The following is a 26,150-nucleotide window of genomic DNA, read 5'->3' as shown; positions in this document are numbered from 1 at the left end:
AATTTTTCAATTTGCTATTATAAAATCCAGATTTCATAAACATATTATTATCTTTCCATTATGATTACTTATTCCCTCTAAGGTCTACAATGCTCTTCTAGAATATCTAAGTGGAAATGGGATTAGGATGAGATTCTGTCACTCAGGGGATTTGTGGAGAAAGGTGGGGATATGCACAGAAAAGGTCATTTCTTAGGGGCAAGATGAATAAAATGACACTGAGTTACAAAGAAGGACAGCAATAACAGTATTAGCAATTTTGCATGTTTTTAAATTGATTGTTTTATGTTGGAGATAGTAACGGAGAACGATGCACTGTTATTTTCTTGCCTTTCATAATATCCTTAAATAAATAAAAAATCAAGCTCTTAAGAAAACTACATTATTTCAATGAATTGTTTCTTTAGGTTACTGAGTGGTTTCATGTGAATTCTGTCTTCTGTGAATGTACTTGCTGTCTGACTGCTCGCGGGATAATTTTACCCACAAAATCTAGCCTAGAAATTGTTGCTTTCAAGGTTTGGTCTGCTTACTGTTTGTTTTGTCACTCAAGTCATGATTTTTTTGATCACCTAACTGGCTGAATGTGATATTTGAATGGACAAATAAATAATAACAAACTCCATTATGATACTTCTGTCACACAATGGTTGTAATGAAATTAGTAAAGGTGGCCTGTGGCTGAAAGATCAGACCAGGACTCCTTTGCCGTAAGAAGTATACCTGTCAAACTTTTTTCTTGTTTTTGTTATTTTCCTGTTTTAAAAAAGCTGAAGTCTGTGTGCCAGATCAAAGTAACATGATGTTTCAAGTAATTGCATTTTAATATGAAGTTTAAAAGTGTGCAGTATATACAGTGTAAGATAATGATTAATGTTCTCTGGACCCCAGTACTGAAATATTTTATGGTTCTGATACTACATTATTTTTATTTAGATACATTACTCTGTAACTGCACTTAGCTAAAGTGACTTGACATTTCTTTTAATGTCAGAGACTACGATAAACATGGCCAAAAGAAGAAAAAAACCTGTCTTCAGTTTTGCATTTGATGCAATTAAGAAATAATCTCTGTACCTGGTAAAGCACAGAGATACTTCACAATTAAATAAGGTAATTTCCAGTGTAATGCATATGGAGAGAAAACAGCTCAAGAGGAGAAATGTTTTGCTCAAAATTAGATTAATAGATAATACGAAGGATGCAATTGACTATGAAGCGGTGGATTAACTGCTCAAGGCGAGCCATGCTGGGTATTGAAATGCACATGAACAGCTTCAGGGGAGCAAACTATGGGCATACAGGTTAAACACAGCGGTATTTAAAACCTGTTTGTGCATAGATTTGGAAAATGTTTCTTGAATTGGTAACTGAGTCTTGCATTGTCCAAAGTTCTCTGGAGCGAAAAAGGGTGAATAGAGCAACATTCTTGCAAAGAACTAAACTGCTAGAACATGTCTTTCTCAGGTAATTTGCTGGAAGTCTGGAAATCATCAGTGACACTTTCAAGGTATAAAAAACCATGTTAACCAGCACTGAGGATCTATTTTTATTAGCACGTATTCCTGAAAATCTTACTATGATGAATTTAAATGGCAAATCTTGGGACTCTTTTACCCCTCTATTGACTGTTCTTAGTGCCCTGTACGCCTGATGCTTGGCAGCATTTGGATACAGGACAGAGGAACTTTGGAAGCACACAAAAAGAACTCAAGAGACTTTAACAGGTAGCTCAGATGAGCGAACAAGGTTTCGCATTCACTCCCCTCACATAGTAGCTATATTTCTAATAGCCACTACAACAATATAAAACTGCAAAGGCTTTGACCCCTTTTGACTCCTGTATTTCTATGCAATCCCCATCTACAGGCCTCCCAGGCTAAGGGAACATCTAGCTGCAGATATAAACATTTTTGTTATTTTCTTTGCTTCTCTCTCAGTTCTGCTCTTGTTCCGCAGATACTGAGCTGCTGCCAGCAGAGACAGTGGTTCTCTGCCATAAAAACTTTTAAGAAAACCCTTAAAGCCACTTCCCCATTTCCTGGTCTGGAACAGCTGAGCTCCTGCTAATACTGCTTTTTCTACATTTTGCTGATCCTTCTGTATTCATTTTCACAGTGAGAAGCACTGGTTTAAAGATATGAATAACTTAAAACATGTTGGGAGGAATAACTTTCTCTATCACAAGAGATGGAATAACTGGAAAAGTTGACTGGGTTTAGCCACTTTATTCATCTATACCATAGCCAACACTGGAGGCCTTATTCTCAAGATTCAGTCACTAGTTCTGCAACACACCCTTAGGTAACTTTGGTAAGTCACTTATCACTTTGTAAAACAATGTTTCTTCTTTCTGAAACATGTCTGTTTAGGCAGAAACTGCCTGTCGCTGTGTTTTGTGTAATGCTCAGCCTTAGTGATATTCAAAGTCTTAAGGCCTCCTGAATCATACATAATAAACCCCAAACTTTAAGTTTCTTTCCTCAGACTTGTTCAAACACAGTGACCATCAGGTCCTAGTGGCGGCCCACCCAGAAAAGAGAGGAAGGTTTTTATCCCGACCCCTGCATGAGAGGGCAGAAGAGCTTTTATCACCCTAAATGCATTGCAGCAGAAAACATTTTATGATTTCTAGAAAAGCACTACATGAACCAAAAGTATCCCCTCGCCTTGCCTTGGGTGGCACTGCAGTCCATTTGGCATAGCCGGCTGGGAGTTAAAAGCCTTGCTCGATGGTTCTCTGTAGTCCAGGGTGCTCGTACCCTCAGGACGTGCTAAACCGTGAGGGAACCCCGGCTCTGCGGGGCTCAGCTGGGCGCCGGGAAGGCGGGCTCCTCAGAGATCTAGAACCTTCTTCCCACCGCCGGAGCCCTCAGCGCCCGCCCCGCCTAAAGCAGCCGCCCGGCACGCTAAACCGTGAGGAAACCCCGGCTCTGCTGGGCGCGGCTCGGTGGCGGGAAGGCAGGCTCCTCAGAGATCTAGAACCTTCTTCCCGCCGCCGGAGCCCTCAGCGCCCGCCCCGCCTAAAGCAGCCGCTAAAGCGTGAGGAACCCCAAGCTCTGCTGGGCTCGGCTGGGCGTCGGGGAAAGCGGGCTCCTCAGAGATCTAGAACCTTCTTCTCGCCGCCGGAACCCTCAGCTCCCGTCCCGCCTAAAGCAGCCGCCCAGCGCGCCCCTCCCCTCAGGCGCGTGCGCCGTCTGCCGGCGGGGGCGGGGCGGGGCTTCGCTCGGCGGCGCGTCGGATTCGAACGGCCGGGCCGGGCCTTGCCGAGCCGGGCGGGAAAGAAGGAAGAAGGAAGGAAGGAGCCAGGCGACATGGCGGACTGGGGGGCTTTGCGTCGCCAGTGCCCGCTCCTCCTGCCGCAGAACCGGGAGGGGACGGCCTACGAGGGTTTCGTCACCGCGCAGGTACGGGGTCCGGCGAGCCTCCCCCCGCTCCGCTCCTTCCCGCCCAAGGCCCGCGCTGGCGGGCAGCCCCGGGAGCGGGGCTGTGGGAGCGGAGAGCGCGGAGCCGCCGGGTTGGTGACGCGGGAAGTGCCGGGGGGCGTAGCGGGGCCGGTTCCTGCTGTGGGCCGTGAGGGTGCTGCGGGCAGGCGGCCGCTGACGGCTTGTGGGCTGGATTCGTCCTGCTGGAAAATGTTGTTTTGGGGGCAGATGTTCCGTGCCTGCGCTCCTAGCCTAGGGTAAAGGCTGAAGCAAACGGCTGATTGTGAGTGTTTTCCTTTCACTTTATGTGTTTGTGAGGTTTCAGCTTAAGTAGTTGCATCAGCTCTCTCAGGATCTGGTAAAGTGCTGTACAGGGAGAAGAGCAGCACCTCAGGTTGAGAGTGGATGCTTTTAAGCCAACTTTGCCATCAGAGGCACTATGCAGTGACGCTGCGGCCATGGCTCTTTAAAATGTTACACCTATGCGTGCACACAGACCACAGAAATAGCTTTTAACAGGTGTATTTCATTTAGAAATAGCGTGGGATTTTCTTCCTATAAAAACAAGTTAAAAGACATGGGCTGTGTCACACTTGCGTTTTCAAAAGCAGTTTTGCAGTCAAAATTCAGGAAGGTTTTTGGTGACTCTCGTGTAGAACTTTCACAGGACATTAGCAGACGTGTGTTTATATTTATATTGCTCTGAACAGCTGTACCTTTTGAAATGCTCTGTGTGTTAGAATGTATCCTGGAGTTAATGGGAAGGTTAAGATGCGAGTGTGAACATCTGTTCTCAGATGTGATTCTTTTTGATTAGGGTTAAGGCCATAATGTAACAAAGCCTGAGGTACCTCGTTTAATTTAAGCATGCAGTAAGCATCAGCTTTGGAAGAGTTTGGGAGCAACTCATGTGCCAATGGGCTATATTCAGCTCTGAAACAGGTATCTTGTTTTTGCTTGTGAGCATCACAGAAACACTGAGGTTGAAAGGAACCTTTGGAAGTCCTCTAGCAGGGTCAGCTCAAGGTTGCTCAAGACCATGTCTAACTGGGTTTTGAATATTAAGCACGGAGACCGCGTAACCTCTCAGGCAGCCTGTTCTGGTGTTTGACCACCCTCGCTGTTACTGAGTTTTTTTCATTGCATTTAGGTGAAATTTCCTGTGTTTCAACTTGTACCCGTTGCCTCTCATCCCATCAGTGTGTGTCACTCAGAGTCTGGCTGCACTTTCTTTAGTCGTCCTCCATCAGGCATTTGTACACACTGGCAAGATCCCCCCTGAGCCTGCTTTTCTCCAGGCTAGCCCGCCCTAGCTCCTTCAGCCTCTCCTCAATTGAGAGGTGCTTTAAGCTCTTAATCACCTTTGTAGCTCTTCACTGGAGTAACTCTAATATGTCCATGCCTTTTTTTGTACCGGGGACCCAGCATTCCAGGTGTGCCTCACCAGTGCTGACCAGAGGGGAAGGATCAACCCCCTCGACCTATTGAAAAATACTTTTCCTAATCCAGCACATGAGGCTGTTGGTCTTCTTTGCTGTAAGGGTGCACTGCTGGCTCGGGTCCGACTTCATGTCCATGAGGACCACCGAGTCCTTTTCTGCAGGGCTGCTCTCTAGCTGGTCAGCCACCAGTGTGTGCTGGTACATGGGGTGAATCCTCTCCAGGTGCAAGACTTTGCACTTTCCATTCTTAAGTTCATGAGGTTTCTGTCAGCCCCTTTCCTCAGCCTGTTGAGGTCCCTCTGGATGGTAGCACAATCACACAGTCTGTCAACCACTCCTCCCAGTTTAGTATCCTCTGCCAACTTGCTGAGTGAGGGTGCATCCTGTCCCATCATCATCCCAGTCGCTAATGAAGGTCAAATAGTGTCGGCCCCAGACTGACCCCTCGTGTGCACTCCTGCTGGGCTTTGTCCTGCTGATCACAACCCTTTGAGCCCAGCAGCTCTGCGGGTTTTCACTCCACCTCACTCTCAGCTTATCTAGTTCCTCCTGCTTCAGTTTGTCTATAAGGATGTTATGGGAAAGAGTATTAAAAGCCTTTCTGAAGTTGTGATAAAGCATCCACTCTATCAGTCATCTAATCACAGGAGGAAATCTGGTTTTGTTCTTAACTTCCTGCTGAAGAAATCTCAGAATTTGTGGACATAATTCAAGGTATGCTGAGCTGGAATTGAGTCTGGAATAAAAGTTTTGAGATAATTGCCCTCTTTGCTTCAGGGAGGAGTTAAACCTACTTGCAAACCTTATTTATTTCAGTTTTATTTTGATCATCCCATGAGCAAGTAGAAGGAGGATCACAAGTAGGGATAATTACTGAAAATACAAGTAGGTGGCATTTAAGAACTGACCCATATGGATTGCACTAACAGGGAAGAAAAAATTACATTCACGTACTTGGGACTGGTTTTGTTTACAGTTTGTAAAACCTTGCCCAAATGTGTTGTGGATCAGTGCCCAAGTTCCTTTGTAGTGTAGTACTTTTATGATAAGAGTCTAATCTGACTTTTACTTGAGTTGAAGACAGACTTCCATGTACTTCTTCACCATGACTTGGATTAAATTATATTTCTTGGTTTTGTCCGGATTTGGATAAAGTTTATTTTTCTTCTGAAAGGTGTTATTTTTGCTCTATGAAATGTGATGCACTGAAGAGTTTTTACTGAATACTGTCAGTTAGAGGTCATGAGTATTTCAACTTCAGAATTAAAGTCAGCATTATTTCTACCTGTCACTCATGCTGCTTTTTTTCCTAAAGAAAGAAATTCTGACTAATATTGCTGAAAGTCAGATAAGACAAACTTTCTTTCTTAGCTGATCTTATAGGGAATAATTCCCACAAGTGTCTAATATTTTTCTTTGCTGACCTTCCTTTAACTAAATGTTTGTTTTCAAGGGTAGAGACTTCCATATCAGGATACTGTTACCAATGGATTTGCAACTGAAAAATGCAAGGTAAGATAGTTTCATGAAAGCAATTTGTAAGTGTATGTAACAAAAGTTTGTTTTGATAAAAGCAATGATGGATATGAATATGAATTATTCTTTTTTTCCAATATCACTGTGGTAATTAATTCTTATTAATTTCAATTTAACCTTGCAACAGAATTATACAGCATCAGTGTTAATAAACGCTGACAATAAACGTTGCCTGTATCAAAATATTTTGTTGTTAATTAACTTGGAAACCTGTTGTAATTAATTGGTTGTTTTTATATATAAATCAATGTACTTGGAAAAAGATGTTCATTTAAATCAGATTATTTATATGTCACCATTTGGGAAACAGAAAAATCAGTGCAAAGTTGTAAATTTAAGCAATTATGTACTTGATGGTTAGCATAGCTTTTTTTTAACTTCATTTTCTCTTTCCTGTTAATATGTATTCACTTGTGTTACCCTTTTCTTGAAAAGCTCTGTTGTTATTGCTGTGAGTGTTGATCACAGTAATATTGGGGGTGTGGGGTGTGTGTTGTGTGTATGCACACATACATGGATTACTCCTGAACATTGTATTTTGTACTTCTGCCTGGGCCAGCCTGCTCTGAGCTCTGAACAGCTGCCTGGTTCGGTAGCTTGGTTACATTCTAGGTCGGATACACATTACAGGTAACTTTGACATTTTCAGGATATCATTTTTAAATATTGGTATATTTTATGAAGTCATATTAGCTTGCAAGAATTACGTTGTTGTTTTTGGCAAAGAACAGGCTTTTGTAGGTAAATGATTCATTTTTAATGGACTTTGAGATTGTGACATTTGAAAGTGTTAAATAACTTTGAATATGGAAATCAAAAGAAATTTTGAAATATTTTTTTATTTTGTGTTTTTAAAAAAACCTTTTATGTTGTTGTGTAGCAGACTTTCTGATGTCTTCTAAAAATCACGTACTGTGAATTTAAAATTTATACAAAATACTGTTTGTCTAGGATAGAGTGTAGCTGGCACCTAAAGAAGATACTGCATGGATATCGGCATATTTTGAAGCAGGTATACAGGTTCTAAAACCATTTTTGTTAAATATAACAATTCTGAAAATCTTATACTCACACACCTATTGTAAAAGTGTTAAAGAACGCTCCTTTCATTGTATAACCAAGATTTGTTTTGAAATGCTTGAGGATTTGTGGGTCAATCTAGAGAGAGAGATAGAATTTAGTAAATATTTATTTTTATTCAAGCTTTTTTATAAGAGAAAATGATTTTTAATACATGGCTGCTGACATTTTACTGGAATTTTTCTTTAATCTCTCAATTAGAAACAGATTTTGTTTTTCCTTTTTTAAGTACTTATTTTTTATGAACTATTCATAATGCAAAGAAGAGACTTCATATTAATTATTGATAGATCTAGCTCATTCTGTGTTGTAGACAGTCAAGGAATGTGAGTTAAACCTCCCTGTCCAGAAGAAACTTTGTAGCAGGGATACAACAGCCCTGCAGTCACAAAGAATATTTTGTTTCTAAGAAGGCACCTTTGCCACATGTGCTAGTTGAGACCCTGTATCTCATGGGCTGTGCACCCCGTTGTAGAACAAGGGCTGTGAGTTGGGAGTAACCAAAGGTACAGAGCTGAGGAAATGTAATTGTAAATATCTACTGCATCTGAAGATAGGCAAGGATCCTTAATCATGTACACCATATAAAAGCAGATGGGTCTGAAAAGTTCCTAAGGAAAATGTAACCGACTAAGAAACATGTTTGAGTGATTCTAAAGCTTTTGTTCTCATTGGAGAAGACGAAAGTCTTCATAAATACACAAAGTGTAAAGTCTTCATAAACTACGTAAATGTGTAATGTGACAAAGGTGATGGGTAATTTTCAGTAAAGTTTCCTGTACTCTGGGAGATTTGGTCTGTAATTGAAATATTTAAACATGTGGTACACAGTTGGGGTTTTTTATGTTAATTGATTTGACAGTACTAGAAACATGGATAGTTAGAGTGAAATTTTTTACTACTAAAAGTTAGGAGCTGAAGAAAATGAACTGATACTGTGTTCCCTCCAGAGGTTGCACAGCTGTCCAGATCTTGTCAGTTTTATGGTGGAGCTGAAAACTATTTTGGTAAGTGACAGAATATATGTGTGGGAGATTGGATGTTCTTATAGCTTTGGTTTTCACTTTCAGGTTTTTTTTACAGTTTACTGTTTGATAAATGGATTTATGTTTGGTTGGGGTTTTTTTAAGAGGTGATTTTGTATGTATGTCGTTCATGTAATATTTGTATAAATATCCTTCAGGACTGTACTCTTTGGAAATTGGAGTGTTACAGAAAAATTAAAATCCTGGCAAGGGATCTCAGTATAGAGCCATCCTCTTCACAATGATTTTCTTGGAATTCCTGGTATTGTCCAGATAGTAAAGAAGGCTTATAATCATACAAAGGATTATACAGTCAGTGGATTGCTGAAGGTGCTTTCACCTGTGTGACAACTTGACCGATAAATGCAGAAAGCAGATAGCTTTTTTTATAGTTCAGAGACTGCTGTTTATTCTTTTTAAAAAAGATTTTCTAATCTGGGATTTAAGAGCAGCAAAGTCTGTAGTTTACAACATGAAACTGAGAATTTCTTGTCTTAGTAAAACATTATTCTATGAGCATTCTTGGCACAGAATGCTTGTGTACAACCTGCTCAACTTAGAAATAAAACACAGTACGTACTCTTCAAAACAACAACAGAAATACCCTCCTGGTGTTACATTACTACTCTGCACTGAGAATTCCTTTCGTAGTCCTGGTTCAATCCCTGCCAAACATTAAACCAGGCAAAGATGCTTGGGATAGGACTGAATAATAATGTCTATGTGTGGCTGTTTGGGAATATTTCACAACAGTTATTCCATCTCTCTGCCTGGATGCACAAGCGATCAGAAAATGAGAATGCAGTGAAGGTGTGATTCATGCAAAATAATAAAATAGTGATCCTCAGTGCAGATAGGAGAAAACAGAAGATGCTGCAGGGGAACTGGGCAGAAATGGTTATACTGATTTTTATTTTTCTATTTATTATTTCTTTTATTTAGATTTATTAATAATTTTATTATTAATTACATTAATTTCTGTATTTGTAAGCATAACTTTAACTTCACTTTTAAAGAACAACTAACACAACACAAATGTGGAACGTATGGTTTGGTTTTGGTTTTCTCTGTAATGCAGCGTTACCTTTTTGATAGAAATTTCTTTTTTGAGGCATTATGACATACTTGAGTGTCTGTACCAAAACTTACTCTCTGGGATCCTATGATGTTAAAACAGAAATTGATTTTTTTGATTTTTGGGGTTTTTTTTTTTGATTGCTATATAAAGTTGTATATAGCTACTTAAAAATAATATGGGCGATTTCATATATGTGTCGTCTTTTGTGGCTGTGGAGCCCAGGAGACAGCTGTGGGCTTAATAGAACCTTCTTTTGAAATGTTCTTTCAGTCAAGATGCTTGACTTCAAATTTATTAGCTGAAAAAGAGGCACATTTGATATTTGCATCTGAAGACTGTTGTCAACATCTGTGGGTTTTTTTAAATTGCAGATGTTTTCATTACCAGTATCTGAAGTAATTTACCAAACAGCTTCTTTGTCTGCTTTAGCTGGAGGCTATAACAAAACAAATGCAGTCTACAGTTAATTTTACATAAGCTTAATATTTTTGAATGAATTGCAAAAATCACATGACTAAATAGATGCAAAAATATTGAAATCTCTCTTAATGATGTTTTTAATGTTCTTTTAAACAGGAAATTGCTTTAAAGAATACACAAGACCTGCATATACCACGGCCGCCAGAATACTACTCCTGTCTTGTCAGAGATCTAGAACTATTGGGTTGGAATAAGTATGTTTATTTCTTAACAGACATTATCTTTAGAATATCTGTTCTTCTTTTGCATTTGTGAGTTGAACATATAAAATGCGCTTGTTCTGTTAATTTATCCTGATCACAAACTGGCTTTGCTTTAGAAACTTTGCTGCTTTGTTTTTAATTTAAGAAATCCCAACAAACCTGTATCAACTGAAGGTATATTTTCAGTTTCAAGTAACTGAGATGAAAGGTGAGGTGCTACTACTAAGATATCAATTCTTCTTTGACCTATGTTTATAACTATTGGCATAGTAAACGTATTTAATACAAATTTTATAGTTTTCCTTTTTCTTCCTTCTTTTTTCTACTTTGTACAGCTTTTTTTGACTATTCCCGTATGCTATGGTTGATCATGAAGGTGTATCTTCATGCTTTCATAAAAGCAGTTCATAGATTTTTTTAGAGCTAGAATAATTATTTTTAAAGAAGGATCTCCTTAGACAAAGGAGTAAGTTAAATCCAAAAGTTAAATCTACAAGAACAACAACAAAAAAAAAAAGTGGAGGGAAGAACTTGGAAAGCTCTAAATCCAGAACTTCAAAACAGCCAGCTCTTTGTGACACCCCCAGGGAGGAGCATATATATATTTTGTGCTACCCAGAGGGATTTAGGGATGAGGGCTGTTGAAAAGCATTCCTTAGTCTCCAAAACAGTGGAAGCAGACCATGTTTGGGGGAGCAGGGCAGCATTTCCAAGTGGGAAAAATGTTGGTTACTGCACAAGGAGTGTATAAAATGTGTCACCTGAGGATGGAGGCTCAGCGCACACAAGAACGTGGTTTCATGTATATCCTGTAAATTGAGTATCTGTGGAACAAGTTCAGGTTGTCTTCTGGGGGAAGGAGAACTAGAAATGAATTTTTTTTTACCTCAGCTAAAATGGTTGGTTTAATACCATGGGAAAGAATGTCACGTTAGCAAGGGCTTTGCTGAGGAATCTAATGTACACATAGCTGCCTCTGGGTACCTTCTCATTAGGGTCATTATTTACAGTCCCATATACTCTCAGATGAGCTCCTAGAACAACTTTCATTTCACCCTACTACAGAGGAAAACAAGGTTGTTCTCCTCACACCTCCTATAGAAACCTGAAGGAACACACAGTTGTGATGAAGTACTCAAGGTCCATGTGGAAATTTTTCAACCTGCAAAGCTTCCTGTTTTGCAGACTTGAAAGGCTTTAACTGCCATCACATGTGCCACCACTGACAAGTTCTCTGAGTCTTTTACTCCTCTGGCAGAGAGCCTGAAATGAATGATTTCTATTCTTTCCCCTGGAACCTCCAGGAGAACCTCTATGGGCTTGAAGAAGGTAGTTGTTTCTGTGTAGGGAGGCATTATGAAAATATATTTGAAGGCTGTCTTTAATAATATGCAATTAATCTCACAGTGCCTTCTTTCAAGGGGTTAGGAAGAAAAAGATGTAGGATGTTGAAGAGTTTTGAATGAGACGCTACTTTTTAGTTTCAGTAAAATAAAAGTTTTGAAAAAAGCCTAAATTTGCGTCGTTCAACAAGACAAAGCTACTTTTACCTTAGTCTTGGATGGTAAGTTAACTTTAACATGTGTTTATTTTGTTAAAGAAGCCTTGAGTTTAAGAATAGTTTTGAGTTTTCTCACCTGATTTGTGGATAAGTAAATAACGTGATTAAGTAGGAATTTATTTTGAAGGCCCACTTTTATTTAAAGACTTAAAACATCCCAGTTAAATCAGCTGAAGTCTTTTCAGTGATTTCCATTATTAAGTATGTAGTTGTGCCAGCTAATGAAACGCTCTATTAAAATTTCTTAGACTCAGGTCGGAGAATATTAGTTAAAATTTCCTAAACACGTGGGAAATAAATTTTGAATTGTGCCTGCTCTCCCAAAATGAAAATAACCCCATCACCTTCAAAAATCTGATGCCAGCAAAACAGACACTGATATAAAATAAATATGCTTTAAAGATATGTATAAAAAGTACTATATTTATAATTTGATAGCTAAATATAGTATATAGCTAAATATACTAAAAATACACTTTGAAAATATCATTTAGTAGTTTATCTCAAAACTGATATTTTTTTCTGACTTACTGCACATAGAAAACATCCAGTGGTTTATAATTAAAAAGCATATCAGTGTTTTATCAGAGAGCATGCTTCTAGGGCAGAATTTGACCTGGTTTCTAGGCAGAGATGGTCTTCATGTAGACACACAGCTTATGCTGTGCTTTTGTCCGGTGTGGTTGTGTAATGCAGTAAACATACACTGCTTGATTGACTTACGTTGCAAACTTTCTAGTTGATTGGGTTTTTTTGGTTGGTGAAGTCAATCATTAATCAAAGGGCTAGGCTATACATACAGGATCATATCGTTTACTACGAGTTGGAAGGCGAATAACCTAGAGAGGCGATTTGAAGTACGTTAGTAAGTGACACCTCTAGTTTTAGTGTGCTTTGAACAGTATAACAAACTACTAAGAAGGCCTCTTAACCTGGACTGATTTTGAGTTGCAGGTGATGCATGTCTGTGTGTTAGTCAAAAACACCCTGGTATGGTCTTTCAGCACAAAACTAAGCCTGCATTTAGTACTGGCAGTAAGGATCAATCACTGCTCACACCTTGAGAAGCCTCCAGCTTGCTTTATCAGGATTTTTCTTAGAAAAGAACTGTCTTGTGGACCCTAGATTTAGTTTTTCCTAGTGAGTTTTGGGTCATGCTGGAAGCTGACTGCATCCAAATCAAACTGAAAAAGTACAGGATCGTTTGTTTGAAAGAGAAAGCAATAAGCTATGGTTCCTTTACCTCTGAAGTGAGTTACGGAGCTCTCGGGTACGGCACAAATTTAGTGTGTTCTAATGGCTTTCATCTAAGGAATATGTGAGGCTTCTCAGAAACAAATTGAAGACATAATCTGCAATGATCTTACACCGCTTTCCTCCTAAACCACTGGAAGTACAAACAGTAATGAAGATTGCAAATGGGTAGGCTGCTGTGATTAGATATAATCACTTGCTCTGTGATACAGAAAACTTGATTTTTTGGACCTAATTTAGGTGTGGGGGAGGGTGAATATGCTTTCATATTCGAATACTTGTCCACGAAAGTCACAGTTCAACAGGTTATAAGATTGTACCAAATTTCTAACACTGAGTGCTGTCCTAACAGCTGAGGAGATCAAAGGAGGATACTTCCTTCATTTTAAGAACATGGCAAAATACCAGCACAAACCTAATCAGCTGAGGTGGGAGAGAGTACAGGTGTAGTAGTATTAAGTTCTAGGAAAGGCTCTTTTATCTTATAATCTTGCTGGTTGATTCAATGACAGTGTCTTGGGAAGGTAAATTATCGACTGTAAAACATTTGTAGGACTCTTATCACCCTCATGTGGACTCATAAAGATTGCCAGTATCTTTTTAGGTCCATGGTGTGAGTCATGATCCCCCTTGTCTCAAGTCTCAATGCGTTTCTGCTTGATACCTGCCAAGTTTTTCATAGAAAGTATCTTCTCCTCTTGCCTTCTCCATTTCCAAGGGAATCCTGCCTTGTCGTGTGCTCTCAATCGTTTGTTACGCTGAGTTACAGTACTTCAGGGGTTTAACTGAGGCTTTCCATCTTGATGGTCATTCCTTTTTTTTTCTGTGTGATGAAACGGAGCCTACAGAGGAATAAAGGTTTATATAACTGAAATACTACCTATGTAAACAATTCCTTATTTGATTATACAATCATACGAACTTCATACAACTTTTACAGCATTGTCCAACTTCCTCCAGTCCTACAGCACTGACCCTTTCATCTCTTCTTATCCAAAGATGGGTAGGGTGATGTTACAGAACAGGTAGCCACAAAGCTACAGAGTTCTTTTTTCCTATCCTAAATGGAAAATTGAATCCTCCTTCATTCCCCGGAGGCAATTTATTGTTCTTACATGCTGTTGAGAAGAAGGAAGGCTGGCTATGAATTTTCATTCTGGGTGTTCTTCAACCCTGTCTGAGGAGTTTTTTATTCCTTGCTGTTCCTGTTTGTGAAAAAGTTTGAAAGGGAAGAGAACGTTTTACTAGAAAACCTCTAAGTACGTTGTCTGTAATGAATAATACTTAAAAGGTGTTGTGTTGCTTAGCTTGGATAGTTGTCTTCTATGAGTGGCTAGTTATTGAAGTCAAAATTAAATAAAAGGCGTACGAATTTCCAGATTGGTCTGGATTGTGGTGGTGCTTCATAGAGGTTATGACCTACATTTTTTTACAGTTTTTCTCTGTTATCTCCAAGCTTGGTGAAAATCACATGTTAAACTGGTTTTAAATGATACTTTAAATATGAATTCTAAAACTAAAAATATGTTAAAAATTGAATAGTGGGCTGAACTTGAAAATCATTTTATGATGTATCCCTCTATACATAATTAAACAGGTAGCCATTATCGGTGCTTTTAGCACCTTTTCAAAATGCTTACTTTAAAAAAAAAAGTCTAATTTACACTGTCAGTAAAACTGAATGTTAAGGTTCTTTACAAAAATGATTGAATATAATCATACTGTCACTATATTTTTTATATAATGGTGTGCATATATTTTTTTATATTTAAATTTATGTTTTAAATATATAAATTGGCACATATGCGTACATTTATTTTAGAGGCTGTCACGTTGTTAAACTAGTTGTAAAAGTACTGAACCCTTAAGGATTTCAGAAATAAATTTTAAGATATGTCCATTGCTATCTAAGAGGTAAAAATAATTTTGTAAACTTGTTCCCTCCCACCCAGTATAGAGTAAGGAACTGCAAAAATGTTTGATTTTAAACTAACATAAGCCATACTTTTCTGGCACCTCAGCAGTGAAGTTGTCCAAGCAAGATGACTGTCAGAACGGATAATTTTAAATCCTAAAGACCTCGATAGCATCCCTTTAATTTTTCTGTTCTCCTTTGCTATCTAACCTCACAGTGCATTGATGCAGGCTTTGTTTGGGACAATGTGATATATTTTATTGCGGTAATCATTCTGTGCCTTAGCTGCTGGTTTAGGATTTCCCCGCCCCAAGCAACAGTAGATGGAGGGGTGGGATATAGAAACTTTCTTATCCTTATAAAAATTTGTGATATAATTTTGAGGTGAATTTGGAAGAAAGCAGGAGTAATGATTTTTTTCCAGTTAGAGGAAGAATGCTCCAATTCTTTCTAAATAAATTGAGTTTAATTTACTACAGTGGAATTACCAAGACTTGTATTTCTTTCAACTGTTGTGGAGAAAAGGAGTGTCAAAATATTCCCAAGAATTTGTAGGACTACTTAATATTGCATTAATCAGTATTAAACATTAAATAATATATCTCTTTCCCTACGTAGTATCACTGTTGCTTTTTCCAGCTGTATTCTTCAGTTCCCTCATATTGAGGCTATGTCATTTATGTAGATCATTTTCTTTTCTTCTTTTCACTTCCTAGGAATGTGAACTCCCTTTGGTGTGTGTATACTTGTACAGGCTTCTACAGCTCTGTTACCAGTTTCCCTTGAAAGATAACCGTTTTTCTGAGCGTGCTGGCTCGGGTGACTGGGCTAGTATGTAATGGTTTTTCAAAAAAATGTTGCTTAGGCCAGCAAGCAGATGCTTTCTTTGAACTCTGATAGGCCTTTCCATCCATCTAGGTGATAAGTTGTACAATAATCTTGGACCGCTTTTTTATCTTTACGCAAGAATGACATAGTAAAAATGCCGAAATATTCACATGCCCAATTCACTGGTAAATATATGGAGAAGTTTGAACCTTTTTGACAGCTGCTGAAGCTACTCAGCAGAACATATTTCTAGAGAACAAGGTATTTTACAATTGTATTCATCTTCATTGTTGTGGGAAGCACAAATCAGTGATATCTTAAGCAAAGAGTCAGTGATTATGTCAGAAGTTTTAAAACTTATTTACATTTAGTAGGTACTTGCTACTTGCTTGGGTGCAGGTGTACCGTGTAAAACTGCCATGAAACGAAGGCAAATCATCATAAATAACTCATTTTGTACCTGTTTGGGTACTATTTTCTGCAGAAAATCAATTTCAGAATATGAACCAATATCCACTGAATTTTCCACAATAATAGTATTGATAATAAAAGAGAACTTCATTGAAGAGAAAAGCAAATCAAGAGCATAAAAGTCTCATACAGTAAGAAACTGCAGAAATGGATCAAAGATTTGACAGGAAGTTTAATGTGTACATAAGTAGAGGCTGACAGGAACATGCTGTGTGTGTCAAAGGTTCCAGTGATGGAAAACTGAAACACAGTGCTCACTGACCACAGCATGAGCCTTGACACACGTTGTAAATAACCCAAAGATATATGACTGCATTAAGCAGTAGACTGGTGTATTAACAGCAGTAAATCTAGAACAGCAGAAATGGTTGGCATATAGGACTTCCTCTGATTAATATTTGTAACAGACTAATAAGAGTATTGCAGACATTGCAAACTACTTCTTACAATGCTGTTAGAGTTTTCATTTCTCTTTCAGAGTCGCGTATGTGGATACCGGTCTTACCACAATCAGGCTAAAAGCTGAAGACTCTTGTGGTCGACAGCATCTCGTCACTCTGAAGTTTAATGCAAAGGTGAATTTAAGTGGGAGAAAATATTTTAAGGCTTCCTGGAACTAAATGGATTTTTCTTAATTCATAAGGATTTTAGAGAGTTGGTCGGTTTGTTAGTGTATCTGTTCTACAAGATAACGGTGGGGATTTTTTAGAGAAATTTTTTAATATAGAGTTTTCAGACTTTAACTATATTCAAAATTAATATTGCCTTACGGTTACCTGCAAGAATCCTTTCAGGTGAAGCTGTGCATCACATGAGAAACACTTGATGATACCGCCGTTGTTTTACTGGATTACTGACAAAGTCGTGTGGAAGCAGAAGAATTTTAATTCTTCCTGGTACTTAGAACTGAATTCAAATTGCAGTGTTTCTTCATAGAATTTCTCATTTCAAAGCATAAAGCTTTTACCAAAACCTATGAATATCCAGGCTGTATGGTGACAATTGTATGGTAATAGCTGTTGTCTTCAGGAAATCAGTGTAGGGGGAAAAGTGGATCCAAAAGTGTCTAAGCGATGTTGTTTGGAACTATCCTTGGTCCATTATCTGGACTAATAATCTAGAAGGGATGAGGAGTGGGCACGGTATTGTGAAATTAAATTTCACCTTCACAGACAGCCTATATTCCTTCAGATACTAGGAGGTTTTTAGTTTTATGTAAGACAAGCTAACTTTCCCTTAGAGGGGAAAAAGGAGCCTGTGGAAAAAGTACTGTTTGGGAATTGAGGTTGCTAAAGTGGATTTTAAAAGAAAAGTAAAACTCTCCTACACCCACAGAGTAATGAATGCATAATTAATTTGCCAGCCAGTCCATTATTAAATACACTGATGGAAAAAAATATATGGGGAAGTACATTTATGGTCTACTGAACGTGCAAGGAGAAAAACCAGACTGTGTTGTCATTGTTTATAAGGGACTGCTGTCCCATACTTAGTATGACGCTGGACATTAAGTGCAGCCTGTTGCCCCTAAGTTTCCTCTTGATTTTATGGCAACTGAAGTAAAGTCTTTTAACTATGTGGAAGTGTAAAAGTGCAGGAAAAAAAAGTAAAGGACAATACCTATTTTGACCAAGCAGCTGCCGTAGTCAAACACTATTACACTTAGGCGTTGGCTGGTTCTGTTTAGCCTTATCACTGTACTGTAAGGGGAATCGAGCATACTGGTTTCTGTTCTTGTAAAATCTCGTGCATTTTCTTCATAGTAATAAAATATCTTAAGTTGAGACTCTGAATAGCAGGAGAAAGCACCGTCTAACAACCAATGATATAGTGTAATAAAGAGACTAGATTATCCAACTTGTCTGTTGTAACAAGTAGACATCAATTTTTATTTTTTTTTTTTCTTCAAGTGATTGTTATGATGAAGGATCAATTTCTTGTCCTTTTTAAACCATGTCTGGCATTTAAACTTGCCACAGGAGAAAATTTATATGTGAAACGTGGTTTTGGTGACATGGGGGTTTGATTTTCCTTCCTATATGTATCTAATACATTTGGAAAGACTTTGCTGAAGTGTTTTTTGAAGGGATTTCTTTTGATAACCTGCTTTAATAGAAGTATGCCTATTTGTGTTAGGCTGTTTCTCTGATGACTGTTAGTATGTGAGCTAAAGCTCTCCTCCCCAGCGCATATTGCTGGCTGTTGTCTGTATTGGGGCAGATGGGTTTGTTCAGCCTTGTCCTTGTGGATGCCGTACAGTGAAATGAGTTTATAAGCCTGCTGACAGTGTTTTCAGGTAGAAACTCTTCAATAAGTGGTTTAGGAAATTCCTTTTCATAAGGCTATCATGTGTATTGAGATAATCCCCTAATTATTCCTTTGCTGTCATTCTTAATGGTTTGGATGTGTTTTGAGGACTTTTCCTTAATGTGTTGTCAAATGTTTCTGCCTGTTATCCTTGTCTTAATGTGCTTTGTGACAGGAGCTGTCCTTTCAAAACATTTGCTCTCTATAAACTGTGCTTGTAAAGTGTCTAGGAAACTCGGGGTGATCAGTTTAAACCTGGAAGAATTGAGGATGGTCATATCGTAGGTACGTTAACCGAGTCATGTGCTACACAGTTTTGATTTTTGCGAAATGATTAGGCTTAAACCTCATAAGCGGATGTATTTTTTTAATGGTCAGGATACATTTTGTGAAATAGTTTTCCCATTTATTTGGTTGAAAATGCCTGGTCCAGAAAGCTTTATCCATTCAGAATTTAAATGACTAGAAAAGTTCTCTGAAAACAGAGCATGCCTCTTTGCAAGTATAAAACCGAATACATTGGGTTTTATTTATCAGATTTCATCTTATATTACATGAGAAGTGGGTTGGGTGTTTGCCATTTCAGATCCCAAGAATTCAGATAGGCCACTGCAAAAATTTACATGCCATGTAGTAAACAAGATGCTTTGGTAATTATCTGAATGATTGGCAAGGGTTATCAAAATACTTTTTCTAGGTAAAGTCAGCTGCATGCTCAAAAATACAATATAAATATTTTGTTTAATAATTGCCTAAGTTGTTCTGAAGAATAATAGATGATTTCTGACATATACATTTGAATGTAGCTGTAATATGATGTCATCGATATGCTCTGGTATAGTATTTTAAAATACTTTCTCCTGGGGAATTGCTCACCTCATTTTATATAGGATTTCGCTCTGCAAGGTCTAAAAACCTTTTGTACATATGTACAGAATCATTGTTGCATGGTTCTTGACAATTATCTGGTGCACAGTATAATAGTGTGCTCTTGAAGAAAATTTGACTAAAAACGGAGGGCGAAAAGTGCTGTAGGTTTTTTTTTAAGTAATATAAAGTTAGAATCTGTTTGCAAGCATTTGTTTGAAGAGACCCTACAAAAGACTACATAAAATGAATTTACTTACCAAGAAAGTGAGCACATAATTGGCTAGAGCTGCTGGGATTTAAATAAGGTGGTCCTAAAATCAGTCCTATGGAAAAATTCTTCTGAGTTTGTTCTAGGCATACCACTATATGTTAAAAATAAGTTTATTTCTATGCTAGCATTGAAGTATTTCATGAAAAATAATAGCTATGATACAAACCCACTAACATTACAATGCCTACAAGAACAGTAACACTACCGTAAAAGAAACTGTAACAGCTTTTGTGGATATACATTTCTAAGTTGTAACTGCCTCCTGTCCAAATTAGTTGTTTCGCTTCTCTTGCTCTGCCAGTGGTGTTTTGTCTGCCACCAGTTTGATAAAATGGTAAAACACGAGATACTCAAATTGTAGGAGTTGTCTTCAGAAAGCAGATACCTAACGGAAACCACAAATGAAAGCAAAATACAAAGCAATTTTAAACAAATTTCTTTTAAACAAGTTTTATGGAAATCCATAAATCCACCAGACTATTGTTAAAATCAAAGCAATGAAGAATGGGTGCTCTAGGGAAGTTATGTCTCTTGCTTGCTCTTTGCCATAGAGAACAATTTGAAACTAATTACTGTAGGATTACATTTTGCATAAAATAAAGACACATTTTAAAAATTCTCATAAATTGATTGCCAGATGTCTGATAAATAAGGACAGTGTCAATGTCTGGAGGTTTACTTTGGATGGAGAATGGTTGTGGTAAGCAGCACAGTGAAACTTTGCCTCTTTGTCTTAACTCTCTTTAATTCTGTGAGGAAGCTGGGACTTTTTTTCATATGTCTCCCCAAATAATATTCTCTGTAACATTTTCTTGTGTTGGCAGTTGATGCAATACTAATACAATTTCTATAAAATTGCTGTGTACATCGTTGGTAGAATTTGAAAGGTTACATAGGACTAAAGGACGCAACTTCTCAGGTGAATAAAATTTTGAATAGGTGCTCTTAGAAAGGACACAGTTTATTTGTAATTAGATGTTTCTTTGCTACTTTATTTTTCAGAAAATACCAGGGTTTTGTTTCCACAGATTTCATATTGGTTGCTGAACAGCAATAGATTTACTCATGTAATGAATAGTCAGCAGTTATTTTTGGATGTATCAAACCTTTTATAGCTTCAGTTTTCTTAATACTGCTATACTTCTTTTTGTTCTTTTTTCTTTTCGTCGTTGATACCTTTTAATTTGGAGTGGGGTGCAGGCGGTACAGTGAGTTGTTTTAATTTTGAGTGTATGTTCATCTCTTTCTAAATAGTTACATACTTACTCTGATTACTTTCAGTTTCAAAACAAAAAATGTTGCCAGTCAGACCAAATATTCTAATTTAAATGAAAATTAGTTCTTGACTCATGGAAGGGTTGTTTGGGTGGTGTTGTTTTTTTAAATTTCCTATCCTCTACAGGTAATTGAGGAGAACTTTTAAAAAAATATTTGATGTTTTTTGTCTTAAATTCTTTTTTTAATGTGTCTTTGTGAACACTGAACCCAGAAAACTGTGATTCTCCTGCCTTTCCTAAAAACTGATATATAAAAATACATGTAGATTTACATGTAGATTTCTTCTTTAAATGATAATTAACATTCATAACTATTTCTGAAAATGCTTTACATACTGTTTCCTCTAAGAGCCAAGTCCTCAAGATGCTTGAAGTGCTCATATTTCATTATCAAATTTGGCAGCTGAGTATCTGTCTGACTTTAAATCACTAAAAAAAAAAAAAAAAAGAAAAGAAAAACTGTGTTTTCTTTCCCTCCCTCAGTATCCAACAGAACCACCGGATTGCCTTGTGGATTTTCCTGTTCAGTTTGCTGTTTCTTGGATGCCACAGGTAAACTGCTACACTATGCATCTTTTTTTAATAACTGAGATACATATGTAATATGTAGGTGGTAATGATGGGTTGGACTTTATTTTTTAACTCCAGCTTTTTCCCCTGTGTGCATTTTACTTTTATACATGTTTATGTAAATGTAATAATACTGAACTCCATATTCCTTATGATAGTGTTTTAAATATTTTCCTTGCCATGTAGATAGACCTTACTTTTGTATGCTTTGCACTCATACTGGCAGGTTTTTTCTTAAGCTGTTAATATGGCTGAAATTATCTTTAGGATTGATATTGGCAAAATATATGCATGAGAAACGATTGCTTTATAGAAAAGAAGCACCTTCTAAAGTTGACAGACAATAAAAAAAAAAAAAAAAAAAGGTGTTCCCTCAGTTTGTTATCCTATATAGTTTTCATAGCATACTAAAACTTTTTCAGTTACAATCAAAAGAACAACAGGAAAGTACTTTATAGAATATAGTTAAACTGATATTGTTAATATGAAGAACCAAGAGCCATTGTCTTCTTTTAGTCTGTCTTGCATTATTTCATGTATCTTTTTTCCTTAATAGAGCGTGTGTACTTGATTAAATGGATTTAAATGTGACCACTTAGATGTAAGTTAATTTGAATTATCTCTAGAAAATAGTTGATGTTTAATTTCATTTAATTCTGGAAAATAGATTTTACATAACTGATTGCATTTCATAATTCTAACTCTCACGAGGATTTCTACCCATCAGTAAAGCCTGTCTTTATGGTGCTAAATTTGCATAGGGAACATGGCTGAAAGGTTGCATCAGAATGATTTTAAGACGGGCATATAATTTTGACTGCAAAGCTCAGGTTCTTGTGTGTCACTTCAGATCCTCTGGTATGAGAGCTTGAGGAAATAACTGCAAGCATGGACCATTGCAAATGAAAAATATATTTAGTTTCACATGTAATTTTAGGTTTTGATTCTCTGATATGGTTGGGAACAATTTAAACAGATATTGTTTTTCTCTTAAATTATACTGGATTCCATATACTGCAGGCGGGATTTCAAGTACTGCTTCTGACCTCAAACTTTATACATACTTTTAATAGTATTTTATTAATTTTACAGCCTTGCCATTTATGTTGCCTCAAATTAACAACATTTCAAATATCCTTGACAGTCGTTACTTCTGTGTGTTTACTGTTAGTAATTTTAAAGCCACTAGCTGGACTTATGTTTTAATAAAATGTTCTTGAAAAACATGATATGAAGCAGCCTTCTTTGACAAGTTAAAGAGGGGAGCAAATATATTAATATTGAATATTGTCTACAACCAAGTGAAAATCTACTATTAAAAATATGACATTTTAATGCTTGAGATCTTAAAATCTTAGTTAGAATTCTTAGTTAGAATTACCAACGGACGATTTGAAAATGTGATCAATACATGTTTGTATGTAACTGAAGACCCTGTTCTGAAATCGTGAGATACTAATTCTAGCTGCAGATAGCCTGCTATAATGCTGAACTGGGCATTGTTCTGATAGAAATGCTTTAGTTGTACAGTTGTTTTGAAAATTGACCTTATCTGTGTGGGCGACATGAACCTAACACTTCTGGGGAAAAAAATGTGTGTAGTAAATGTGTAAATTAATGTTTATTTGCAAAATTCATGGAAATCATTGCAGTGAGCTGTCTTCACGCTGTGGTAAAATAAGGGTTAAGCTTGGATAATGCTGAAAGCCACTGGTAGCAGAATTTAGCAGGTCCTCAAGTGGTTGAAAATTTTGGTTCCTAAAAGGGAAAAAGAACACGCTATACCTATTTTCTGCTAAAATAACATGAAGTTTTGACACTGATAGGTCTTAAATTTTAATATTTGTTGGTCAGGTTTAATGTAAAAACTGATAAGGCTTAACTAAAATTATGCAGTTGCACCATTAGAATATAAACTCCTGTAAAAGAAAATATAGATTTTAGGTAATTGATTTTTTTTTTCCACTTCCCTGTGTGTGCTGTTGCCTATTTCAGGTTCTTTTCAGTGCTCATGGACTTTAAACTTGAGGGGTTGTTGGGTGGTTGGTTTTTTTCTTTCTTTTTTTTTTTTTTTTTCTTCCTCCCTCCGTGTAATAATAGACATGGCTTTATGGCATCCATATTAAAAATGGGTAATTTTCCTTATGGTCCCTGTCTTCCTGCTGGGTTGATAATGTTTTGATGTATTTTTCTTTTGCTCTGATGAGAGGTCTGCTGCTGCTGCTCTGACATATTCATTTGGATGAATAATTATAACTTGCACAATGTCAAGCTGAAGATGGTAGGGTTTTGTGCGTCATGACAAGCCTAGTAGCCAGTGCAGGTGTCTCACAGCATGATCAGCAACAGCCAGTGTATTCTGGCTCAGAGGAGACATTTTAGAGTAGTAAGAAATCAGCACCAAGGGCAATGCTGCTGCTGCTGCTACTGTTATAAGTGCCAAATAAATGCAGAGTGCTTCTCAATGACAAGTGCAAGAACGTCTACTTATTTCAGTTATATTCTTTTTCTAAAGAACCAGATAAATGTGCTGTCTCCACATTTTAGCATACACAGTAAACATGGTTCTGCAGTTTCAGTGCATCTATATTGTGCTGCCCTCGTGTCAGGGTATTTTTTCTATACTGACCACTGCCCACCTGGTTGGCTACATGAAGGTCATGAGCGTGGAAATTAATGACTAATGAGGTCATGCAGCCAGCCAACAATGAAACAGTAATGCAAGAATCAGAAGGCATAGTGGTATGAATGAGATAATTCTTCAGTTATTTTGATGAAAACACAATAAAATGCATCATAATTGTGCTTTTTCTTAGCAAAGGAGCTTCAGAGACACCAGCTTTATATGCATCTATAAATAAAAAAAGAGTGGAGGTGGTTGACAAGACGCTTTATAAAGATTTCAGAGTGTTGTGTCTCGGTTTGATTTGTGCTAAGGAGGGGGAAAATTGTTAAACTACTGTTTGTGAGAAATAAACAGTTTCCAAACAAATCTGAGGAATCCTAGATTATTTAGGTGATACAGGTGATCCCTTTTCCAGCCAACAACTGTTCACTTTAGTAAACTGTGTTTTAGGAAGGATTTCTTTGCAGAAGGGGTTGTTGGGCGTTGGAATGGGCTGCCCAGGGCAGGGGGGGAGTCCCCATCCCTGGAGGGGTTGAAGAGTCGGGTTGACCCAGCGCTGAGGGATCTGGTGGAGTTGAGAATGGTCAGTGTGAGGTTCATGGTTGGGCTGGAGGATCTTCAAGGTCCTTTCCGACCGAGATGATTCTGTGATCTATGAATTCATAAAGGGCAAACAAGTAACAGCACCTATAGTTTAGACTACCTTTTCCATTAGGAGACTTTGCAGTTGTTTTAATTTTGGATAAGCAAATTTTGTGTTAGGAATAATTTTAGCAAGAAATCTCCGAATAAAGATCACATTTTTCTCTTCTTTTAAAAAAATTGATTTTAATAAATTGTGATGTAGTGACATCAATTAGAACATTCTTGCTCCCATTTCGTTAATATTTAGTTCATCCAGGATTTGGAGCAGGTGTTGGAAATTTGGCAGAATAGCCATATAGGCATATAGCACTTCTTAAAAGTTACCAAAGGGCTTCATGGCTTTTATGGCAGGTGCAGACTTAAGACTTTCTCTCTGTTCTTCCCAGCTATGACTCTAGAAATAAGAACCAAGAGTAGAGTGACTTTTCTTTTTTCCATTACTTCTTATTCCTTTAATTGAAGAAAATGGTGTATGAGCAATAGGGGTAAACTTGGGAAAGTGTTTGAATTGGAATGAAGTAAAAAATGAAGGAGAGAATTGGCATGAGGAGCTACCACTGGTGAGATGGAGATGAGAGTGCAGAGGATAGAAATGGAAACAAAAAACGTTGCAAAACTACATGAGGCTGTTTCCTGGTAGTAGGGAAGGTACATTCCCCTCAGAAACCGATACAGAAACACTGACCCAAGTAAGTGCTTTGTCTCCCAGCACTTGTTGAAACGAATGGAGGATACATATACCTGATAGCACAAAGGTAATGTTTGGGTCAAAGGTTTCTGAAACTGTAGGGGAATCATCAAAGTTGATATGTTTACATGTCTGTTTTCCTGTAAAATAACCAATTTAACCCAGTCTCGGCAAACGCCTGTTTTCAGAAGTTAAGATTGCAGAATCACAGCCCTTCAAATTAACATCAGGTTGGTGTCAGAGGACTGTGTTGCTATAGCTTATATCAGTGTATCAGATTTTTGCCTTTCAGAGCCGTGCATAACTAGGACTTTGAGGCTGAATATATGCTTTGTTGAGAGAGAAAACTGTCTGTGCTGAGAGTCACTTACAGCACCTTTTCACAAGTCACACTAATTGTATTCTTTGTTTTCTACTCTCACAACTTGAAATTTGAAAAATCTGGACAAGTGTTGAGTGTTTAAAGTTACGACGGTGGTCACGGGAGGTGATGCTCTAATAAAAACAGTCCTCTTGAAGCCAGATGAAGGGATCTCAAGCTGAGTATTCCAAACTAACATTTTCTCAGTCTCTTATTTTTTGATCTGAAAACTCAGAA

The 26,150-nt window shown here is 37.6% G+C and overlaps 1 protein-coding gene across 1 annotated transcript in view; it reads left to right on the top strand.

Moving 5' to 3' along the window:
• The first annotated feature begins 3,260 nt into the window (after positions 1-3,260).
• Positions 3,261-26,150, top strand: part of FANCL (FA complementation group L) — a 31,667-nt gene continuing 8,777 nt past the window's right edge. Inside the window, exons 1-7 of the mRNA XM_074817125.1 lie at positions 3,261-3,407; positions 6,321-6,379; positions 7,355-7,415; positions 8,434-8,490; positions 10,163-10,260; positions 16,777-16,873; positions 21,507-21,575. Of these exons, the coding sequence (XP_074673226.1) occupies positions 3,315-3,407; positions 6,321-6,379; positions 7,355-7,415; positions 8,434-8,490; positions 10,163-10,260; positions 16,777-16,873; positions 21,507-21,575 (534 nt within the window). The 5' untranslated portion in view covers positions 3,261-3,314. The remainder of the gene's footprint in view (positions 3,408-6,320; positions 6,380-7,354; positions 7,416-8,433; positions 8,491-10,162; positions 10,261-16,776; positions 16,874-21,506; positions 21,576-26,150) is intronic.

Source organism: Strix aluco, chromosome 3, assembly GCF_031877795.1.
Source record: "Strix aluco isolate bStrAlu1 chromosome 3, bStrAlu1.hap1, whole genome shotgun sequence".
NCBI classification, from domain to species: Eukaryota; Metazoa; Chordata; class Aves; order Strigiformes; family Strigidae; genus Strix; species Strix aluco.
This window is presented reverse-complemented; position numbering and strand designations above follow the sequence as displayed.